A 16,294-nucleotide genomic window follows, 5' to 3' on the forward strand; every position below is an offset into this window, starting at 1 on the left:
AGAAGCAGCTTCCCCAGATATAACATCCTGTATCCCCATTAGAGAGAGAGAAGCTGCTTCTCCAGATATAACATACTGTATCCCCATTAGAGAGAGAGAAGCTGCTTCCCCAGATATAACCTACTGTATCCCCATTAGAGAGAGAGAAGCTGCTTCCCCAGATATAACATACTGTATCCCCATTAGAGAGAGAGAAGCTGCTTCCCCAGATATAACATACGGTATCCCCATTAGAGAGAGAGAAGCTGCTTCCCCAGATATAACCTACTGTATCCCCATTAGAGAGAGAGAAGCTGCTTCCCCAGATATAACCTACTGTATCCCCATTAGAGAGAGAGAGAAGCTGCTTCCCCAGATATAACATCCTGTATCCCCATTAGAGAGAGAGAAGCTGCTTCTCCAGATATAACATACTGTATCCCCATTAGAGAGAGAGAAGCTGCTTCCCCAGATATAACATACTGTATCCCCATTAGAGAGAAGCTGCTTCCCCAGATATAACATACTGTATCCCCATTAGAGAGAAGCTGCTTCCCCAGATATAACATACTGTATCCCCATTAGAGAGAGAGAAGCTGCTTCTCCAGATATAACATACTGTATCCCCATTAGAGAGAGAGAAGCTGCTTCCCCAGATATAACATACTGTATCCCCATTAGAGAGAAGCTGCTTCCCCAGATATAACATCCTGTATCCCCATTAGAGAGAGAGAAGCTGCTTCCCCAGATATAACATACTGTATCCCCATTAGAGAGAAGCTGCTTCCCCAGATATAACATACTGTATCCCCATTAGAGAGAAGCTGCTTCCCCAGATATAACATACTGTATCCCCATTAGAGAGAGAGAAGCTGCTTCCCCAGATATAACATCCTGTATCCCCATTAGAGAGAGAGAAGCTGCTTCCCCAGATATAACATCCTGTATCCCCATTAGAGAGAGAGAAGCTGCTTCCCCAGATATAACATACTGTATCCCCATTAGAGAGAGAGAGAGAAGCAGCTTCCCCAGATATAAACATACTGTATCCCCATTAGAGAGAGAGAAGCTGCTTCCCCAGATATAACATACTGTATCCCCATTAGAGAGAGAGAGAAGCAGCTTCCCCAGATATAACATACTGTATCCCCATTAGAGAGAGAGAAGCTGCTTCCCCAGATATAACATCCTGTATCCCCATTAGAGAGAGAGAGATGCTGCTTCCCCAGATATAACATACTGTATCCCCATTAGAGAGAGAGAAGCTGCTTCCCCAGATATAACATCCTGTATCCCCATTAGAGAGAGAGAAGCTGCTTCCCCAGATATAACGTACTGTATCCCCATTAGAGAGAGAGAAGCTGCTTCCCCAGATATAACCTACTGTATCCCCATTAGAGAGAGAGAAGCTGCTTCCCCAGATATAACATCCTGTATCCCCATTAGAGAGAGAGAAGCTGCTTCCCCAGATATAACATCCTGTATCCCCATTAGAGAGAGAGAAGCTGCTTCCCCAGGTATAACATCCTGTATCCCCATTAGAGAGAGAGAAGCTGCTTCCCCAGATATAACATACTGTATCCCCATTAGAGAGAAGCTGCTTCCCCAGATATAACATACTGTATCCCCATTAGAGAGAGAGAAGCTGCTTCCCCAGATATAACATCCTGTATCCCCATTAGAGAGAGAGAAGCTGCTTCCCCAGATATAACATCCTGTATCCCCATTAGAGAGAGAGAAGCTGCTTCCCCAGATATAACATCCTGTATCCCCATTAGAGAGAGAGAAGCTGCTTCCCCAGATATAACATACTGTATCCCCATTAGAGAGAGAGAGAAGCAGCTTCCCCAGATATAAACATACTGTATCCCCATTAGAGAGAGAGAAGCTGCTTCCCCAGATATAACATACTGTATCCCCATTAGAGAGAGAGAGAAGCAGCTTCCCCAGATATAACATACTGTATCCCCATTAGAGAGAGAGAAGCTGCTTCCCCAGATATAACATCCTGTATCCCCATTAGAGAGAGAGAGATGCTGCTTCCCCAGATATAACATACTGTATCCCCATTAGAGAGAGAGAAGCTGCTTCCCCAGATATAACATCCTGTATCCCCATTAGAGAGAGAGAAGCTGCTTCCCCAGATATAACGTACTGTATCCCCATTAGAGAGAGAGAAGCTGCTTCCCCAGATATAACCTACTGTATCCCCATTAGAGAGAGAGAAGCTGCTTCCCCAGATATAACATCCTGTATCCCCATTAGAGAGAGAGAAGCTGCTTCCCCAGATATAACATCCTGTATCCCCATTAGAGAGAGAGAAGCTGCTTCCCCAGATATAACATCCTGTATCCCCATTAGAGAGAGAGAAGCTGCTTCCCCAGATATAACATCCTGTATCCCCATTAGAGAGAGAGAAGCTGCTTCCCCAGATATAACATCCTGTATCCCCATTAGAGAGAGAGAGAAGCTGCTTCCCCAGATATAACATACTGTATCCCCATTAGAGAGAGAGAGAGAAGCTGCTTCCCCAGATATAACATCCTGTATCCCCATTAGAGAGAGAGAAGCTACTTCCCCAGATATAACATCCTGTATCCCCATTAGAGAGAGAGAGAAGCTGCTTCCCCAGATATAACATCCTGTATCCCCATTAGAGAGAGAGAGAAGCTGCTTCCCCAGATATAACATACTGTATCCCTATTAGAGAGAGAGAAGCTACTTCCCCAGATATAACGTACTGTATCCCCATTAGAGAGAGAGAAGCTGCTTCCCCAGATATAACATACTGTATCCCCATTAGAGAGAGAGAGAGAAGCAGCTTCCCCAGATATAACATCCTGTATCCCCATTAGAGAGAGAGAGAAGCTGCTTCCCCAGATATAACATACTGTATCCCCATTAGAGAGAGAGAAGCTGCTTCCCCAGATATAACATACTGTATCCCCATTAGAGAGAGAGAAGCTGCTTCCCCAGATATAACGTACTGTATCCCCATTAGAGAGAGAGAAGCTGCTTCCCCAGATATAACCTACGGTACTGTATCCCCATTAGAGAGAGAGAAGCAGCTTCCCCAGATATAACATCCTGTATCCCCATTAGAGAGAGAGAGAAGCTGCTTCCCCAGATATAACATACTGTATCCCCATTAGAGAGAGAGAAGCTGCTTCCCCAGATATAACGTACTGTATCCCCATTAGAGAGAGAGAAGCTGCTTCCCCAGATATAACATACTGTATCCCCATTAGAGAGAGAGAAGCTGCTTCCCCAGATATAACCTACTGTATCCCCATTAGAGAGAGAGAAGCTGCTTCCCCAGATATAACATCCTGTATCCCCATTAGAGAGAGAGAAGCTGCTTCCCCAGATATAACATCCTGTATCCCCATTAGAGAGAGAGAAGCTGCTTCCCCAGATATAACATCCTGTATCCCCATTAGAGAGAGAGAAGCTGCTTCCCCAGATATAACATCCTGTATCCCCATTAGAGAGAGAGAAGCTGCTTCCCCAGATATAACATCCTGTATCCCCATTAGAGAGAGAGAGAAGCTGCTTCCCCAGATATAACATACTGTATCCCCATTAGAGAGAGAGAGAGAAGCTGCTTCCCCAGATATAACATCCTGTATCCCCATTAGAGAGAGAGAAGCTACTTCCCCAGATATAACATCCTGTATCCCCATTAGAGAGAGAGAGAAGCTGCTTCCCCAGATATAACATCCTGTATCCCCATTAGAGAGAGAGAGAAGCTGCTTCCCCAGATATAACATACTGTATCCCTATTAGAGAGAGAGAAGCTACTTCCCCAGATATAACGTACTGTATCCCCATTAGAGAGAGAGAAGCTGCTTCCCCAGATATAACATACTGTATCCCCATTAGAGAGAGAGAGAGAAGCAGCTTCCCCAGATATAACATCCTGTATCCCCATTAGAGAGAGAGAGAAGCTGCTTCCCCAGATATAACATACTGTATCCCCATTAGAGAGAGAGAAGCTGCTTCCCCAGATATAACATACTGTATCCCCATTAGAGAGAGAGAAGCTGCTTCCCCAGATATAACGTACTGTATCCCCATTAGAGAGAGAGAAGCTGCTTCCCCAGATATAACCTACGGTACTGTATCCCCATTAGAGAGAGAGAAGCAGCTTCCCCAGATATAACATCCTGTATCCCCATTAGAGAGAGAGAAGCTGCTTCCCCAGATATAACGTACTGTATCCCCATTAGAGAGAGAGAAGCTGCTTCCCCAGATATAACATACTGTATCCCCATTAGAGAGAGTGAAGCTGCTTCCCCAGATATAACGTACTGTATCCCCATTAGAGAGAGAGAAGCTGCTTCCCCAGATATAACATACTGTATCCCCATTAGAGAGAGAGAGAAGCTGCTTCCCCACATATAACGTACTGTATCCCCATTAGAGAGAGAGAAGCTGCTTCTCCAGATATAACGTACTGTATCCCCATTAGCGAGAGAGAAGCTGCTTCCCCAGATATAACGTACTGTATCCCTATTAGAGAGAGAGAAGCTACTTCCCCAGATATAACGTACTGTATCCCCATTAGCGAGAGAGAAGCTGCTTCCCCAGATATAACGTACTGTATCCCCATTAGAGAGAGAGAAGCTGCTTCCCCAGATATAACGTACTGTACTGTAACCCCATTAGAGAGAGAGAAGCTGCAGAGCCACTGGTGCAGACAACAAGGTCGCTAAAACAACAGCACAGTCAGGTGGGACACATGCTATTTTCTCCCACTGGAGTGTGAGCGAGAGAGACCGAGAGAGAGAGAGAGGAGGGGGCAATGTGTGCACGTGAAATATGAATGAGCCGTGTGTGGTGACGCAGGAACTGGATGTGGCCAACTGTATGTAGGCCAGTGGTGGAGTGCAGAGAGGAGAGAAAAGGAACATGCAGGGGACTTTAGAGGTCTGCCGCAGTCCTCTGCCACCTGTCCTTTTTCTGTCTGTGGGCATGCGTGTATACCTGACTGTACCCGTTTGTCTGTGTCTGCATATCCATCCATGTGGCATGGCAACATACAAGGCAAGCAGGTAGCATAATATTAGTGCCACTACTACACTGCCATTCATCAAATATTACACTGACAGGGGCCTCCAGTCTCATTCAAAAACAAGGCAGAAATTAGAGCTAGAAGGACGAGGTTGCAGGATGTATAGTGTGGGGGGTGGGGGGGTACAATGATACAGAGCCTCCTTTAAGCTATTGGGACAACCAGAGTGTTACATAAAAGAGGGACAGCCAAGATGTTAGGAGGAACAGAGAGAGCCGAAGTGGATGCGTCATCGAGCGGAGAGCTCACACACACAAAGAAGAGAGAAGGGAAAGTCCCTGAAGACTGGAATGAGGATGTTGCTAACGAGAACACCTGACAGGCCGAAAACCGTGGACGAAAATATACAAATCTCTATACTGTGTGTAAATCTGTGTGAACGCATTCAAATTCCTATTCAAAGCCTTGGAAATGAATGGGAATGGCCAACGCAGAAATACTTCAGTCGAACTGTGATAGGGAATTGATCCATGAAGGGCCCTGTGCTCTATACAGGCCAGTGCAGCCAGCCAGTCAAACAGCCAGTGATCCTGGCAGCTAGACACACAGACAGACAGACGGAGGCCACTTTGTCCTCATCTACCACAATACGTCCCCCTCCACAGACACTACCAGCTAAGCTATTGCCACGTCTCTCTCCGCGTCTGACTCACTCTTTATCCAGTCTAATGCCCATTTCAGATGCGAAAGAGGAAGGGGGGGGGGGGGGGGGTTAGAGAGAGGGAGAAAATAAAGAGAAAGGGAAATTAAAGAGAAGGACAGAGCTACGTTTGGGATGAGGTGACGGGGACAGAGGTAACGAGAGTTACGAGGGGAGACAGAGGGAGAGAGAGAGAGAAATGAGAATGGAGAAGATGGAGACAATGTTTTGAACGGGGGGGGGGGGGGGGGGTTCTTGGGTTCTTGACAGGTAGAGAAAGGACAGATGGAGCATTTAAGGCAGCAGGTGGCGCCACAACAGGTTCAGAACAGACCTATTGTGTGGATTACAGTCTGTATACAGAACTGGAAACCTTGGTTTTATTTGCCTTGTCTTTCGGCCACGGCGCTCTTGGGTCTTTTAGTTCCACATTCATTATTTTGAAGAAGACACTGCACCTGTCCACAAAAGCACTGAACATTCTTCGATTTAAAACGTCTACAATCATGTTGGCCATTCATATCTGTCCAACTCTGTTTTTCTCTTATCACACGAGTCCAATAGCCTCGTGTAAATGTGAACAGCTTTATAGCAGAGACCACCCTGATCACCTTAACACCTGCTGTCCCTCATCCTCCTGCCCAAACCTTGCCCTCCCTCCAGCGCCTCCCCTCTGCCACTTCCACCGGCCATCATGTTCGCCACCAGGGCCTCGCAGTCTCGCCTGCTAACTAAGCTGGCACCTGCAGGCCACACGTGCTACGCCGGCCAACTGACTTGCTCCAAAGCGGTCATTCACTCACCACAGGAGCCAATCATTACTGCATTCTCTAAAAACAGAAACGTCAACAGAGACTAAGCACCCACTTCGAGGAGAAGTTCAAAACGTGACATCAAGAATATGCTGCATTGAGAAGGTAAAAAGCCTATGTGTTGGAACCGGAAGCGCTTGTTTGAAAGGTTTCTCGTAGACATGCATGAAACCACTCTAGACGTACCTCTTTCCTGCCCCCCCCCCCCCCTCGTCCTTGTGTTGTATTGTAATGTAAATACATTAGAGCTAATGAACAGCAGGACCACGTTATTAGCATCTCCACCACATGGTGCATGAAAGGGTAATCACTTTTGGGCAGCCTGCCGCTGCTGCTGCATGCATTCGCAAGCATACAGGCACACACACACACACAGACACACACACACAGACACACACACACACACACACACACAGACACACACACACAGACACACACAGCATCCTATGCTGCAACTGTACAGGGCATGTGCAGAGACTGCAAATAGTAGGATCAGAGGGTAGACGGTAAAGAGAAAAGGGGGACGGAGGGAGAGGAGAGAGATTGTGTGTGTGTGTGTGTGTGTGTATGATAGTAGGGAGAGAGAGAGAAAGAGGTGGAAATGAAGAGGGAGTGATAGAGAGAGAGAGAGCAAGGGAGGGGTGGGTAGAGGCTGCCATGACGACCGCTCCCAGCAGGAAGGCCTGTGTCAGCAAATAGTTCAGTGTAAAAAAATATTTTAAAAACATCTGGGAGGATCAAAGCGACCTGGAGAAGGAAAGCAGACGACAACAAGTCCTACGTGTGGCAGAGGACCAGGAACCATGCAAAGGTGGTAGAAAAGTTGCCCTTAAAACTATTCATTCTCAGCCTTCCGACATGGTATTAAAGGGGTACAACCTCATAAAGTGCAGAAGAGAAGGCATATGGGTCAGAGGAAATTGGGAGGATCGAGTATGGTATCGACACAGAGAGTTCTCGAAGAAGCAGGGATGTTTCCCCTTAACTTTTATCGAGCAAGAACAATTGCAGTCCTGTTTAAACGTGTCTTCAAAAGTTATATTATACAGTGGTCAGTAACCACTACCGTCTCACACTATCAAGGCAAGACACCCCCCCTGGCCCATCACAGTCCCATTATATACAGTATCAAACACAGCTCCACCGCTTCAAACACCCCCTTGATTAATATCTAACAGCCCTAACAGAACTGGAAAACCAATAACAGGGATTTTTCTTAAAGGGATGTTTTCATCAGACACTCAGAGCAATAACATAGCGACTAGATCTGGAGGAGTTTTTGAAGCAAAGACGCGCCTGAAGATGCCGCCACTGATCAAGACGCTGCTTCGTTTCCACCCTCTCGCCTTCTCGCTCTCTGATCTGGAGTGTGAGGTCTTTGCCAACAGTGTGTGTGTGTTGTGAGAGTTATTACAGGGCGACAGTCAGCCAGGAGAACACAGAGAAACCTTGGTGTCTAGCAGCTCCAGGACTTGTCCTTTATAGAAAGGAGGGTGAGGACATTAGTGCTGACAGACAGTGCGGCTCCTATTACAGGCTAATCTAATACGACAGCGCCGCTTCTCTCACTCTCATCCCTTTTTCTCACTCCCCCGCTCTCTCTCGCACACATCCCTCATTTGGCCTTTTTTCACTCCCTCGCTCGGTCCCGCTCAATCTCTTCCTCATCCCATCTTTACCTCCCCCTCATTCCCTTTCACACTTCCAATTTCCACACTCACTTTGGAAGATTCCCGACAAGAACTGCAATGTTTAAAACATTTAAAAAACTGCCTGAGGTCTTTCAGGCCCGCAGAGTCTGTGAGTCACTTTGAACCTGGCCATGAACATTTCAAAACTTTCCAATCAGAGCTGCTTCTAGAGTATGGGGCGTGAGGTGAGGGGAATCTGTGAATCAAAAAAATCTAAAATGGATCCCTCCAATGCACCAGGGATGAGCCTCGGAGCATTCTCTGCTATACTGCAATAACGTCATGCTCCCGCAATAAATCTAACTTTTAAAAGTAACATTTGATTTTTATTTTTATTTATTTTTTACTGATAACAGTATCAGGAGTCAAGCATCTTTAAGTATAAGTTCCTGTATTGTTACAGAGCTTAGTTACTGTGTCCAACCAGATTGTAGATGATAGCATAAGTACATTACGGGAACAGACATCCACATCATCATACTCACGTGGCACCAGCAATCGAATCTACTTTTCCTTCTCTAGTTAAATAAAGGTTACATTGATTATAGATTTTTTAATTCTCTCATTGTCCCTCCTATCAATCTTCTCCGCCGGAGCCTATGGGGACTCTGTGTAGCGCTAGGTGTTTTATCTCTGCACAGGGCAGTGCACACACACAGAGTATGATAGCCACCTGCCTGCCAGTCCTCTAGGCCTCAGCCTTGAGCTAATCTATGACTTGGTCGATGACTAGATGAATGACATATAGATGTAATCGATGTATTCACCTGAGGGGGAATGCAGTCAACAGTGCGTTCGGAAAGTATTCAGTCCCCTGGACTTCTCCCACATGCAAAGATGAACGGAGCAAAGTACAACGATATCCTTGATGAAAACCTGCTCCAGAGCGCTCAGGATGAAGGTTCACCTTCCAACAGGACAACGACCCTAAGCACACAGCCAAGACAACGCAGGAGTGGTTATGGGACAACTCTCAATGTCCTTGAGTAGCCCAGCCAGAGCCCAAAATACAGGTGTGCCAAGCTTGTCGTGTCATACCCAAGAAAACTTGATGCTGTAATCGCTGCCAAAGGTGCTTCAACAAAGTACTAAGTAAAGGATCTGAATACTTATGTACATCTGATATTTAGTTTGTTTATATTGTAATAAATTTGCACAATTTTCAACAAAAAAACGATTTTAGAATAAGGCTGTAACTTAACGAAATGTGTAAAAAGTCAAGGGGTCTGAATACTTTCCGAAGGCACTGTAGAACATCACCCACTGGACTGAATGAGACCGTGGCTAGTAGCATTGCCTAAGGAACCATCTTTACAGGGTACAAGACAGCAACAGCCAGGATGATGACACATAACACTGATTCTAAGATGTTGGAGGGAAAAACAACCTGGATGTCAGTGGCACCGCCTCTATCTTTACCGGGCACCCTTTCCCTCCCCTCCACCTGAATATCTGTTTCTCTTGCTATGATCCTCAGTCTCTTCTTTTCTCCCCCTCTCTGTAACACTCATGCCAGCGCAGCAAGACGCCAGCTCCATTGACTCTCATTGGCTGCCAGTGACATCACCGAGAGCAAAGTGTCGAGTCTGATAGCCCAGCACTCGTTTCTCTGACGCCTGTTGCCCTCTTGTGGTCCACTGAGTGAAATACTACCCTGTAAAATGCAGCCATCTAACCTGTTATCCTAGAGTGGATGTCCACTGCCCCGCAGAAATCCAATTAGCATAATAAAAACAATCCCCATTAAAATCCATCAGTTTAAGCTATAAACATATAAAACATTTGGGGGGATGCATCTCAATCCACAGCAGCCGCTGATGTTGCACTTCTGGATCTGCGGAGAAAGGTGACAGAGCGATGTTTGTCAAACCATGGGATATCCTGAAAATTGGTTCTCACACTAAATTGTCTGTAGCATCCGAACGAGACTCGTCTGACAGCTGATCTGACGACTTCTGTCTGTAGCATCCGAACCGTTTGGGCTACACACTAATATGACCCCTCTGTGGAAAAGTGAGACTCTTACAAACATGTTGGTTGTTTTGCTCTTGGATGACCACAAGACTCGTCTGAAGGTCCCCCGGTATCAGTATTTATTTATTTATTTAAGTGCAGTATATATGGGAATTGTTAAGTGCCAAAAATAAGGGGTTAAATACATGTTTAAATAAAAAAAATATATATATATTTTTTTATGGTTTCCTGATATTTCTTATATTGCTCAGATATAGGACAGACACTTCAGAACAAACTTCCTTTCAATTTTTTTCTGGACTATATATTGTTCCATGTAGTGAATCTGTTATTCAATGCGTTTGTATGGGCTAATAGCAGTAGGGCCAAATTCAAATCATTTTTTATATACATTGTTTTATACTTCAAGGGGTCTTAAAATAACAAATTGAATATCTAAATTATTCTTGTTATGACCTTCTTAAAACAATTCCATATGTTTTCTTAGTCTGGTGGTTGTAATGCCAATTTGACTTTAAAGGCCCAGTGTAGTGTTTTATATACATTTCCACACTATGGAGGTTGGAATAATACTGTGAAATGGTGAATATGATGATAATGCCCTTTTAGTGTAATAGTTGTTCAAAAGAATGCCTGAATTTTTGCCTTTTTTGTTGGGATTGAGTTTTGGCCAACGTGGTGACATCACCATGCGGTAAATTAGTTAATAGACCAATAAGAAAGTGTTTCAAACATCTCTGCCAATTTTCAGTTTTTCCCTCTCTCCACTCAGACCACTCCCAGATAGTCATAGCAAAATTCTTGCCTGAGAAATGACTCTTTGTTAAGAAGTTATTTATGTTTCTTTTTGACAATTTGAATTGAAAACAATCATAGTATTGCACTTAATGTGACACAGAAATGATTTCATATTGAGATTAAAAAGCTGCGTTGGACCTTTAAACAACATTTGATGGAGCCGATCATTTAAGCTAACAAAAGTATACAGTCCTCAGTCTTGTCTTATGTTTCAAAATCACTGGGCTAGGTTGTTGGGTTCGCTTAGGTAATCGCTGGGAACAAGCCTCTAACATATCCACGTGTCCACATTGTACAGGTATATTTCCACTTTCAATTCAGTCAACAAATTAAAATTCAATTCATGAATTGAAAATGTCCAAATTGTTTTTCAACGCACCTTTCGGCTGGTGTAGTGGGCGTGCTTGGCCAGCTTGCTGTTGAGTCCCTGTAAGAAGACCTCGTCGGTGACTTTGCCCACGGTCATACAGGCCTCGTCCAGCACAGAGAAGATGCCCTTGTGTTGCAGCTCCACCAGGTCCACAATGATCTGGTTGTTGAAGTAGTCAATCTACGCCCAGGTACAGAGAGAAAACAGGGGATCGGTATATCATTACAACCAGCACAGGGAGTAAGACGTTCCTAATAGTCATAATCAACGGAAGGAGAATGACTTGACGCAAATTGACCATGCTGTTGGAGGCAATACAAGACATGAGTGGAATGGAACCAAGATGTGGCCTTACATGTTTCCAGGGGATTCCCTCACGCTGGTACTCTTCCTGTTCCTGCCTCAGCACCAGCTGAATGAAGAGCTGCTGCAGCTTCTCGTTGCAATAGTTGATACAGAACTGCTCAAAGCTGACAGACAGACAGAGAAGGAGAGTGAATGGCTGTGACCCTGGTTTTATACTCGTGTTACATACAAGTGTCATGACAGATTGTGTATAAAATCTGTATATTTCATATTGATGTAGAGATTCTACACTGAAATACATTCAATATTGAATTATTTATAGCGGACACGTCTCCTAACCTGTTGTTCTGAAAGATCTCAAAGCCGTAGATATCCAGCACTCCGATGACCGTGTTCTTCCCGTGGACTTTGGCGTCATAGTTCTTCACTTCAATGACATCATTGATCCTTCCCACGATCCAACAGAACATTCTTTCGTACATAGCCTGTGGGTCACACGCCCCAAAACCAAGGTAGACAACAGTAGATAAAGATCACATGAGAGACAGCAGGGTGCTATAGGTCAGCTACCTACACTGGCTGCTATTTTACCCAGAAGCCTTCAAAATAATACCCTGGCTACTTTAAAAACTGGTTAGGCCTACCACGTCTAACATTGGGGCCCATTTCACAAACCCTTTTTGAGGATTAGCACTACCATTGAGAGTTAGCGTTCGCTGCTGTGAAGCAGCCAACGTAGCATGCCAGCATTAGCTAGCTTAGCTAAGAGTCAGCATTTTGACAGTTAACTGTTAATCGGTTAACGTAGCGTACTAGCATTAGCTACCTTGGCCAAGGCATCCCGGCCGTAACTGGCCTCCTGGGTCGTGTGCTGCTTGTCGATGACGTCACGGCCGGTGGCAACGGTGCGGTAGAGCAGGGCCTTTCCCACATTCTCCTCCTTAGTGGCCAGCAGGACCCCGATCACCGCCACCACCTTGGAGTTCTCAATCAGCGTAGTGTCGCCGTCCACACCAAACGTCAGGTTCCCCTGGGAGAGGTCACATGGAGATAAATACAGGAATACAAGGACGTTACCTGTAAACTAAAGAGACTAGGTGGAGTGATCACATTGGAGCAAAGGGTAGGGGAATAGGACAAATAAGGGCAGGACTGTTTCAATTCAAACCTGTTCCATTTTAAAAAGGGACACTGGGCACACAACAGGGAGTCACCCCTCAGTATATGATGTTGTCATATTACTGAGTATACCTTTAACCCCGTTTAATTGTAACCTATGCTAACCCTGCTGGAAGGCCAAGAGTTAGGAGTTAATATGGGGTATTACCAGGTGCAGGATAGTGGCCAGGACCTTGTAAACAGTCTGGATTTCATCTGGTGTGAAGCCGATCACCTTCATGGCATCCGCCACAGCTTTGAAATCAGCACCGTCGTTAATGGACGACTGTGGCGGGGAGAAAGAAGGGACGGAATGGATGAGTAGGACAATCAAACTGGAAACAATAGGAACGTTTATGTTCCCTTCACACAAAACACGTTCAACTTTGTCAATTTTGAAGTAAAATTTTGTCCAAAAATGATTTACTTGACACATACTTTTCACTAGTCTGTAACACCGGCCAAATACTGTACACCACTTCCTCACTTTGGCAAGTATGAGTTTATTCATGACATGTTCCTACTCCCAGCAGCCAAAGTCATAAAGTAGGAGTGACAAGATGACCACAAATATCTTTAAGACAGGATGGTGTGAGCATCAACCGAGGACTGTTTCTATAAAAATGGGAGCATTGCACACCATGTACAAACCACTTCAGCTGTTTTGGCCTTGCTCTGTTCCATGACGTCACATTGTTTGTTATACAACTTTGTTTTGTTCCTACTTATTAAACTGCAAGTGCAGAGACAGCAGAACGGAGATGCTTGTTGGCGTGTGTTAACAGCTGGAATTATACTTCAAAGGCTTGTTTTAGAGGGACGGACACTCAAAACCATGACATCATTGGCCCCTTTGGATATTCATAGGTAATATATTACTTTGAATTCATGCAATAGCTGCACATTTTGTTACGCAACACAAAAGCATCAGTTGTAAACACAGCTGCTCACGTGATCAGAAATTCAAACAACCGTGCACATCTGCTGAGCATGGGCTTGCGTTATATTTATTCCTGTACAAATAAACAGTGTTACCAAATAAACTCAGCATTAGTGACATTCACGGTCTAAAACGTGACAAATAAAGTGACATTTTGTGATTGTTTATACAAAGGGTCAAAGCGGATATACTTCTGTGGTAACCTACCTTGACCTGGCCTCCTACTTTGATGTAGCTGTAGGCTGTGGGGTCCTTCGAGACGTGGAGGGAACGCAAGAGGGACTCAGAACCCCCTTTAACCATCTGAAGAGAACAAAGAAAGAAAGAGAGCGAGAGAGAAAGAGAAGGAAGACACAGAGTCAGTAGTGACACATGTCGGAGATTGTTCAGTATTTACATTCTAAACCATTTAATTTCAAATGGTGCGGTGAGTCATACAGTATGTAACTCTACAGTAATATGGAGCAAAAGTCAAGAATAATCTAGATTCTAGATCAATAATGTGTCCTGACCAATGTAGGGTGAAGTACCTTGAGAATGGGGGAGTTTATGGAGTGAGAAAGATTCATGTGTATTTGAGGAGTTAAATCGGGTGAAAGGATGGATATTTCTAAATAGCAGCATAGCAGAGTTGTAAGACCTTTGATATCACCAAGCCTGTATGATCAACACAGTCACAGACCCACGGCCCATCTGGTCTGTATACCAGCTTATGGTGGTATAGTCTGGCATGTAATACACACACGCATCTATACTCACAGACACACACACAGACACACACACACACCTGGTAGAATGAGTGAAAGCTTCTCTCCCCCTCCTGCTGGAAGATGACTCTGGACTATAAGAGAAACAGATGGTTTGAGTCAGACAGATTGAAACATAATTGATCATTTATTTATAACAGGTGATCTCACTGCTCCCCCAGTGCCCCCTACCTTCTCCAGCAGGTAGTTGTTGATGTGTCCCCCGATGGGATCGCCCTTGAAGTCGAAGTTGATGTCCATGTACTTGCCGAAGCGACTGGAGTTGTCGTTGCGGTTGGTCTTGGCGTTGCCAAAGGCCTCCAGGACGCAGTTGGATTTCAGCAGCATGTTTTTCACCCTGGAGAGAGAGGCAACACATCTTTTAAAGTACTACTAACAGCTCCCCTGGCTCCTATTACCTATTACTCAGCTGATCCTCGGCCCATAGAGATCAACAAACAATAAGGTGGCCAAAAGCGAATGATCGGACTGAATACAGTAGTGTGAGCTAGAGTCGCAGCTGGAATCCGTAGCGGTGAAAACTGCCACGTCTATTTGCGATATTACAACAACAAGGATAGTACTTCAAACAACGAACACAGTTTTTCCCCCTCTGACAACCTTGCACACGCAATAGAAAAGCAGAGGAGGTTTACCACAATGCTGGGTGCTCCTCTGCTCCATTTCATAAACAAAACAAAAAACAATAACAACTACGCCTGGGGTGACCGGTGGCGCTGTTTCACCTTATTGTGGCTCTCAACTTTAAGATTGAAGTTATTCATTTCACATTGATTCAGTAGTAGGGTCATTACTCACTCAAATCCTAGAGTTGTCTGTCATTTATGGGGCCCATCTGGGTCTGGACATGTTTATAGTTGTTTGAAATGTCTTTTATCGGCAAGTTCTTTCGCAGAAGTATACCACAACTCTACTTAACACAAAGACTGCTTTGGCACTGATGATTGATGCTGTGTAGTGCTAGGCCAGAACACAGGCTCCTCACCCATACACTGTGCTGCATGGCTGTCATGGCCCACACACACACACACACACGAGACACAGCCTGCTGTGGCTCTCGCATAAATCTGAGCTCCTTACAGACTGTAGCGTTTCCTGACTGATAGGGCAGACCTTAGAGGGCAGAACTGTGAGAGTTGTGGGTTAGAATTGACTTTAAAAAACACAAAAATACAGTTTCTCAGTTAAATGTCTACAGGGAATATGTAGTGGGTCAGGCGCAATATATTCAGCACCAAAATGCTATAAACAGGGGTGACAGGTACCCTAGTGGTTAGAGCATTGGGCCAGTAACCGAAAAGGTTGCTAGATCGAATCCCTGAGCTGACAAGGCCTCCAGGACAAGGCAGTTAACCCACTGTTCCTAGGCCGTCATTGTAAGCAAGAATTTGTTCTTAACTGGCTTGCCTGGTAAAAAAAAAAAAACAGCCCTTGGTCAGGGAGGTGACCAAAAACCCGATGGTCGCTCCAGAGTTCGTCTGTGGACATGGAGAACTTTTAAAAGAAGGACAACTATCTCTGCAGCACTCCACCAAATCAGGCCTTTATGGTAGAGTGGCCAGATGGAAGCCACTCCTCAGTAAAATGCACATGAAGCCTGCTTGGAATCTGCCAAAAGGCACCTATAGGAGTGTCAGACCATGAGAAACAAGATTCTCTGGCCTGATGAAACCAAGACTGAACTTTTTGGCCTGCATGCCAAGCATCACGTCTGGAGGAAACCTGGCATCATGCCTACGGGGAAGCAAGGTGGTGTCAGCATCATGCTGTGGGGATGTTTTTCAG

General features: G+C 45.0%; 1 protein-coding gene across 1 annotated transcript in view; it reads right to left on the minus strand.

Annotated features, from left to right (window-relative positions):
* LOC109870556 (unconventional myosin-Id) overlaps positions 1–16,294 on the minus strand; it is a 122,911-nt gene that overhangs the window by 66,471 nt on the left and 40,146 nt on the right. The window contains exons 4-11 of the mRNA XM_020461116.2: positions 14,681–14,846; positions 14,530–14,583; positions 13,950–14,045; positions 12,972–13,088; positions 12,471–12,674; positions 11,984–12,129; positions 11,694–11,808; positions 11,348–11,518 (exon numbers count right to left, since the gene is read on the minus strand). Coding sequence (XP_020316705.1) covers positions 11,348–11,518; positions 11,694–11,808; positions 11,984–12,129; positions 12,471–12,674; positions 12,972–13,088; positions 13,950–14,045; positions 14,530–14,583; positions 14,681–14,846 — 1,069 coding nt within the window. The remainder of the gene's footprint in view (positions 1–11,347; positions 11,519–11,693; positions 11,809–11,983; positions 12,130–12,470; positions 12,675–12,971; positions 13,089–13,949; positions 14,046–14,529; positions 14,584–14,680; positions 14,847–16,294) is intronic.

This window comes from Oncorhynchus kisutch, linkage group LG25, assembly GCF_002021735.2.
Source record: "Oncorhynchus kisutch isolate 150728-3 linkage group LG25, Okis_V2, whole genome shotgun sequence".
In the NCBI taxonomy this organism is placed as follows: domain Eukaryota; kingdom Metazoa; phylum Chordata; class Actinopteri; order Salmoniformes; family Salmonidae; genus Oncorhynchus; species Oncorhynchus kisutch.